Source organism: Microcebus murinus, chromosome 14 (genome assembly GCF_040939455.1).
Source record: "Microcebus murinus isolate Inina chromosome 14, M.murinus_Inina_mat1.0, whole genome shotgun sequence".
Taxonomy (NCBI): domain Eukaryota; kingdom Metazoa; phylum Chordata; class Mammalia; order Primates; family Cheirogaleidae; genus Microcebus; species Microcebus murinus.
The window spans coordinates 24,724,710-24,731,476 of record NC_134117.1 but is presented as its reverse complement, the minus strand read 5'-3'; the positions used below and the strand labels follow the sequence as shown (position 1 = coordinate 24,731,476).

General features: G+C 58.9%; 1 protein-coding gene across 4 annotated transcripts; it reads right to left on the bottom strand.

The window, feature by feature from the left end:
- Positions 1–232: 232 nt before the first annotated feature.
- Positions 233–6,341, bottom strand: FGF8 (fibroblast growth factor 8). 4 transcript variants are annotated; one of them, XM_012769383.2, is made up of 6 exons: positions 6,098–6,341; positions 5,964–6,000; positions 5,336–5,422; positions 4,934–5,114; positions 1,546–1,652; positions 233–737 (listed from the first exon to the last, which is right to left on the bottom strand). In XM_012769383.2, the coding sequence occupies exons 1-6, from the start codon at positions 6,127–6,129 to the stop codon at positions 447–449; spliced, it is 735 nt and encodes a 244-aa protein (XP_012624837.1). In that variant the 5' UTR covers positions 6,130–6,341; the 3' UTR covers positions 233–446. The 4 variants fall into 4 exon arrangements, with proteins under 4 accessions (XP_012624837.1, XP_012624852.1, XP_012624858.1 ...); XM_012769389.2 differs by having other exon boundaries at positions 255–737; positions 4,934–5,081; XM_012769398.2 differs by lacking the exon at positions 5,336–5,422.
- Between the last annotated feature and the right edge of the window lie 426 nt (positions 6,342–6,767).

The following is a 6,767-nucleotide window of genomic DNA, read 5'->3' as shown; positions in this document are numbered from 1 at the left end:
AATATTTCAATCATTTAATAGCAACTAGTACACAACCACCTCCCACTGACACCCAACCCTAGAAGAACTGGCCTGTGTCACAGTCCTTTCCTCCCAGCCCCACCTGGGGGTGCAGTGGTATCCCTGGCACCTGGCTAGAAAGCCCCCCACTCCAATGGAGCCCCCACTAAACCCCAGTCTAGGCCATTCATGGCCCTTCCTGAGAATTAAGAAGACAGACACCAAAGCCAAGTGGAATACAAAAATAGAGCCTCTCTTTTGTTTAAAAAAAAAAAACAAAACTGCAAAAAACCCAACAACAAACAATATCAACAACTGGAACCCCGGTCTCCCCAGCACCTCCCCAGCCTGCAGCAGCGCAGATCTCATCTGGCTTGAGTTTCTCTTCTGCTGCCCCCGCGAGATGCGGGGCTCGCGTCTGGCCTGTGCGGAGGGGCTGCGGGCGCCTATCGGGGCTCGGGGGCCCAAGTCCTCTGGCTGCCGCGCAGGCTGCGCGTGAAGGGCGGGTAGTTGAGGAACTCGAAGCGCAGGCTCTGCTCCGTGGTGTGGTGGCCACGGGGCAGCCGCTTCATGAAGTGGACCTCGCGCTGGTGCTGCCGCGTCTTGGAGCCCTTGCGCGGCCGGCCCTTGCGGGTGAAGGCCATGTACCAGCCCTCGTACTTGGCGTTCTGCAGCGCCGTGTAGTTGTTCTCCAGCACGATCTCCGTGAACACGCAGTCCTTGCCTTTGCCGTTGCTCTGCAGGTAGGGGGGCCAGACACAGCGTTACAGAGCCCCCCATCAGAGGCAGAGGGCAAGCGGCCCCAGACAGCAGGTGGGCACCCCAGCAGATGGCGAGGTGGGCAGGAGCCGCAGCCCCACCCCCTGCCCGGGCACCCGCTCTCTAATCCCTCACAACCCGCAGCCCACCCGGCAACTTCCTGTTCTCCCGGGCAGCAGTGACACATGGTTGTCTACAGAAGGGCAGGGCCCCAACGCAGAGAGGCAGCAAGTGGGGCCCAGAGCCTGCCTGCGCTGGCCTCCTGCCCACCAGTCTGGCCACCCATCTTCCCACCTGCCCCCCTCAGCCCCTCAGGACTCCTGGCCCCAGGGCAACCACCCTCTGGGGGAGGGGAGGCCTGTGAGGAGACTCTTGAGTCCCAAGCCCCAGAAGCCCAGGAAGCAGGGAGCTCCAGGCTGGAGAGGAGCCGTGACTAATGGGGCCATTTCAGAGCTCGGCTGAGGGGCTGGGCCTGCGGCTTACTGAACATTCCAAATGCTGGTACCATGTAATTGGACATAATAGCAAAGCAATTTGGCGATTTGTTAAAAAGATATATGGAATTTACCAACCCCCCCAGCCCCTCCCTAGCCTGCGTCTTCCTCTTTCACCTTTATGGCTTTTCTTCTCGAAAGCAGTTTCCTTCTCTCTTACTGCCCACCAACCCCCATCATTAGGTAACCCCAAGGTGCCTCTGTCTCTGCCCACCTTGTTGAGATCAGAGCACAAGACTGTCCCGGAGGAGCTTCCCAGGCCCCATGGCCTCACCTCCCTTAGGGACCTCACCTTGGCGATCAGCTTCCCCTTCTTGTTCATGCAGATGTAGAGGCCCGTCTCGGCTCCTCGGACTCGAACTCGGCTCCCAAAAGTGTCTGTCTCCACAATGAGCTTTGCTGTCCGGAAAGACAGAATGGCTATTGGAAGGCCCCTGACCCTGGCTGTTCCCCTTTCTCACCCCAGCTGGCCCACAGACTTGTCACACCCCAGCAGCAACTGCTCCAAGGGCCAGGTACTCAAACCCCGGCTCTGCTCCAAGCCCAGCTATTGATGTGCTCTGTGATCCCAAGAAGGGACAAGTTTACAGAGTGGGGTGAACAGGATTGTGGTTTCCAAACTGGGTTCCACAGAGGGGTCTTGGGGCCATGAAATTGAAAAGGCTGAAGCTCCATTCCTTCCACTCTTCTTTTTAAACCAGGCAGAAATGACTTTTATGTTGAGAATCCAAGTAAAATTCTTCTGTTTTTTTAAAGTTCTCAATTGGTTGCCCAGGCTAGAGTGTAATGGTGTCATCATAGCTCACAGCAACCTCCAGCTCCTGGGCTCAAGCAATCCTCCCACCTCGGCCTCCTGAATAGCTGGGACTACAGGTGTGCCCCACCATGCCCAGCTATGTAAAATTTTATTTGACCAGAGTTCCATGGCTAACCAAGAGATCTCTGAGGATCCTTCCAACTCAGAATATTATGTGCACATGCCCCACAGATCACTACAAACATCCACATGCAGCAGTGACCTCCAGTTCTGAGGCCAAAGATAAAAGCTTTCTCCCCTGTTTCTGCCACTTTAGGTTCTAACTCACAGTCTTGGCCACCTCCCCTCACTCCCCCTTGGGTAGCCCTGCTCTGCTCCGGTGATAGGGGTAGGGACAGTTCTCCCTACATACACACACATCACATACACACAACCCAAAGCCAGCTGCTTCCCAGAATCTCAGACACCTGCTGGGAGGATCCTGTCTCTTCCCCATGGCTTCCCAGTCACCAAGGTCTCTAGCCCCAGTGTCCAGAAATCAACAACTCAATTGTCTTCTCTGTTTTAGCCCCCCTTGCAGTTGGGCTTCTCATCCAAGTAAGCAAATCCCTTCTGTAGGCAAGGAGGACCACGAGGCAGGGGCTGAATTCTCTAGCTTCTCCCTGTTCCTCATCCCCTAGAAGCTGACTTGCCACAGAAGCCTGTCCTGTCCAACTCTCTAGGCAACTTTTGTCTTAGAGGCTGTCCCCAAGAAGGGAGTAGGGCTGATTTAGCTGTTTGGAGTGGGAGAGGGGCTGGCTGTCCTGCCCTTTCTACTGCAGAGCCCAGCCTTTTCTCTCCTTGAGAAAGCAGTTCTGGGACTTAGCTGTTCTGGGACATGTGGCACCTTCTTTGTCCCTGAAACCAACAGCAGGGTGGGGGACACCAAGGTCATCTAGGCAGCCATCCCTGCCCAGCCTGTGACTACCATGCTTCACACAGGTACAGTGCTGGGACCCAGTGGTCAGGTCCCCAGTCTGGCCCCAAATCGGGAGTCAGGGGAAATAAGCCTGTCACCCCCCCCCCCAGCCACTTGCTCTTGGACCTAGCCAGTGTGCTCATCTCTCTCCTGATCTGCTTTCCAGAGCAAGGAGGAGTTGCTTTTTAGGGCCAGGAAGGACGCTGACTGGAGAAGGGGTGAAAGGGTCCCCGTCTGAGGATTCTGGCCAAATGGGGCAGATAGGGACAGAGGAGGTGCCTCTGCTCCTTCTTGGGGCCCATAAAGAAGCAGTTGAGACCTCTCTGCTCTTCTCTCCTGACTCTTCTGTCCCAGCTGTGCATGGTAAGCCTCTGTTCTTGGGGCCTCCAGCTCCTACTCCTGCCCTGCAGGCAGGGACCAGGGAACCTGGGAAGCCTCCTCTGTGTCGGAGAGAAGTGGCATCAGACCTCCTCAGATGTCTGAAGACTGATTCCCCCACAGCCAGCTTGGCTTCTTCTTCCCTCCCCCAAATCCAAGGATGCTGGGCCATTTGCTCCAATGGAGCAAACCCTGGAGGAGCCAGGCATTCGTTGCCTTTCCTTGGAAGCTGAGAAGGGCAGCAAGCAGCCAATTTGGAGGGACAAAGGGACCATAGGCCAGCTCTGCCAGCCCAGCAGGGGAGCTAGGCCACCGGGCAGGCTGCCCCCACCCCCACCCCAGAGAGCCCCCACTCTCCTTCCTGGATGGATCTGGGGCGCTGGGGCCGAAGTTTACAGCGCCTTTCCCAACAGGGCTTTCGGAAAGCTTAACATTTTCAAACCTATTCTTCCACCCCAGTGACAGATTTATCCCAGGAAAATTATGTCTCCTCCTCCAGCTTTGAAGGGAAGTCAGCTACGTCCATGCAGAAAAAATGCAGTGAGACATACTCGATCCCCCAAACTGGCTCGAGAAGAGGAGAAAGTATTCAGGAAATGTTAAAAAAGGTGAAAGTAAGAAGAGTTTTAATCGCTCTGCCAGACGCGGGGGTCTCTCCAGAGATTCATAGAGAACAATCTTGAACCTCTTTTTTTAACATTTACAGACTTGCAACTCCTTTCAAACTCCACATCTGAAAAAAGGCTCGTTCTTTTTCTGTTTTATATCATTCTTCATTTTTCTTCTTAGCTCTTAAAATGCCTCACCTTTTTATTACATTTTAATAGAGTCTTCCTCTCTCCTTTCATGCTTGTTTAACTTGGTCATTATTTAAAGGTTTTTAAACTCACAATAATCGCTCTCTAAAAACAACACCAGCCGCCCAGAGGGCTTGCTTTTCTCTTGGTACATCCAGGACTCTGAAAATTGGCCCCGTTTCAAGGCAGGAATATTGAATGTTTTAGAAATCAATCAGTCTTCAGCCTCTCTGCCGGCAGTAGCTCCCTGCACTCACCACCCCACAGGGAGCCGGGAGCCCTTGCCTGGTTCCGGGGCAAGTGGGGAGGGCCCCTTTCCAAGCCTAGTCCCATGTGTAACTGACCCTTCTGATCAAAGTATTGAAAGGGTCACAGCATCCCCCTTTTCCAAGCTGGGAGAGTTAGGGGGATTTCACTCCCTTCTCTTTCCCACTCTCCTTTTTCGGGGCCCAGGCGACATATCCTCTTTCAAGAGCTTCCCTTAAACCTGAGCCTCCTCCCCCTGAACCCCTTGCCTCCACCTGCAGCTAGGGAGGGGTGTATGAAGGGCCGGGGCCTAAAGGGAGATTCCTGGATTCATTCAACTTCTGGGCAGGGAAGGGGGCACCTGTGGCCAAGTACTCCTGAGGTTATTTCCCCAGCTGGCCCTCCTGACACCTTTCTGCCTTAACTTTTTCCCTTCTGAGCTGGGGAGCCTGCAGGCCTTCGGCGGGTGCAGCTGGGGCTGGCGGTCCAGTCGCGGCAGGCCAGCTACCTTTACTCCCACGGGGTGCCACGCAGCGCGCCTTACCGAAGGGGTCGCCGTCTTCCGCCATGGCGTTGATGCGCTTGTTGGCCAGGACCTGCACGTGCTTCCCGCTGGTGCGGCTGTAGAGCTGGTAGGTCCGGATGAGGCGGCGGCTGAGCTGGTCCGTCACCAGGCTCTGCTCCCTCACATGCTGTGTAAAATTGGGTGAGGACTGAACAGTTACCTTTAGGAAATTGAAAAATACACAGCACGCCATTATAATGCTACTCCGCCCAGGGGCCTGAGTGGCCCCCATCGCCCACCCGGCATCCCCCTCACTGCCCTGGGCAGCCAGCAGAGGCTGCGGGGTCCCCCCCACATGCCAGCCCAGACCACCATCCCCTACTTAGGAAAGTCGGGCAGACCCAGCCCAGAGGAGGAGCCCGGAGGAGAATCTGGACCCACCTGTTGGGAAACACCCTGGGGCTCCCGGCCAGCCCAGAACAGGGAAGCGAGCTCCCTGCCCAACGCAGCCCCCCGGCCCGGGCCTTCCTAGAGGAGCAGGGCGCTTTTAAGTAGGGAGGCAGCGTTACCCGACCCCTGACATTTATAAAGACAAATTTACGGAGCAAATGTTCAGAGTGCAGAGGACCTGGGCACCCGACTGTTGGGCCAAACTGGCCACGAGTCTCCCTAGAGGGATCTGGAGAGGGTCCCTCTTGCAGTTGTCACCCGGACTCTTCCCGGCAATGAACGTCCCCTGGCCCCGGCTGCCCCCTCCCTCAGCGGCCAGGTGTGGCCGCCCATAGGGTTCCCTATCCACCCCATCCCTGGCGAGGATGCGTGGGAGACAGCGCTGGACTCCGAGACCTTGGGTTCTAGCCTCGCCACTCACTCGCTGTGTGACCTTAGGCAGGGCGATACCTCTCTGTTCCTTAGCTCTCTCCTAGGGGTAGTCGGGGCTGGATTTTTAAGGTTCCTTCCAGTCCCGCCGCGCTGGCCGCAAGATCGGTCCTCGTGCCCCTGCCCGACATTGCCAACCAGAGTCCCCCACGGGCCCGCCCGGCCCCCGCCTCTGCGCGCTGCTCCTTACCTGGGCTTGGAGGCAGAGAACCAGCAAGTGCAACAGCCTGTGGGAGACAAAAGCGGGCGGGAGAGAGGCGCGGGGTGAGCCGAGCGGGCGCGGCGGGCCGGGCCCTGCGGGGACGCGGGGGCGGCGGTACTCACAGGCAGCTCAGCGCGGAGCGGGGGCTGCCCATGGCGCGCGGCCCGGGAGCACCGAGAGCCCCAGCGGGATCACGCCGTCCCGCGGGCGGCAGCAGAGGGACGAGCTGGGGGGAGGCGGAGGGAGGTTCGGGTGCGGGAGCCCAGCGGCGGTCCCGACGCGGCTCCGCGGGTCCCGTGGAATGTCGTGCTTGCCGCGCGGCGCTGAGTCGCTCTGCGCCGCTGCGGGAGCCGGTGGCCGCTGGCTGCTCAGGAGCCGGAGCAGGCGGGAGGGTAACGGGCCGCTGGGTGGGTGGGTAGGTGGGAAGGGAGGGGGAGGGGTGGGGGCGGGGGGCGCCGCACCGGGCGCGAGGGGGGAGTGCGGGGCGGGCGGCCGGAGCCCGCAGCCCCCGGCTGGGAGCTGGGGCCCGAACGCAGCCCGGGGCGGGGGCGGGGCGGACCGGGGCGGGGCGGCCGACGGGTCTAGGATTGGGGGTCTGGGCTAGGGGAGGGGTCTGGGACCCGCAGGAGGGGCGGGGGCGGCCGGTGTGGGCGCCTCCCCCTATCCCTGGCCTGTCCGCTCGGGCGCTCTTGGGGCCCGGACGCGCGGGGATGGGGCGCCTCGGACAGCTGCTGTGCGGGACCCTGAGACCCTGAGCGGGGGCTTCGTGGACCGCCCAGTGCGCCCGAGTCT

Excerpts from the sequence above, each read along its gene's own strand:
- FGF8 (XM_012769383.2), bottom strand. The coding sequence starts at position 6,129 with ATGGGCAGCCCCCGCTCCGCGCTGAGCTGCCT. Across the intron at positions 6,001-6,097 it reads CGCTCCGCGCTGAGCTGCCT|GCTGTTGCACTTGCTGGTTC; the intron begins GTGAGTACCGCC and ends TGTCTCCCACAG. Across the intron at positions 738-1,545 it reads AGGGGAAGCTGATCGCCAAG|AGCAACGGCAAAGGCAAGGA; the intron begins GTGAGGTCCCTA and ends CCCTACCTGCAG.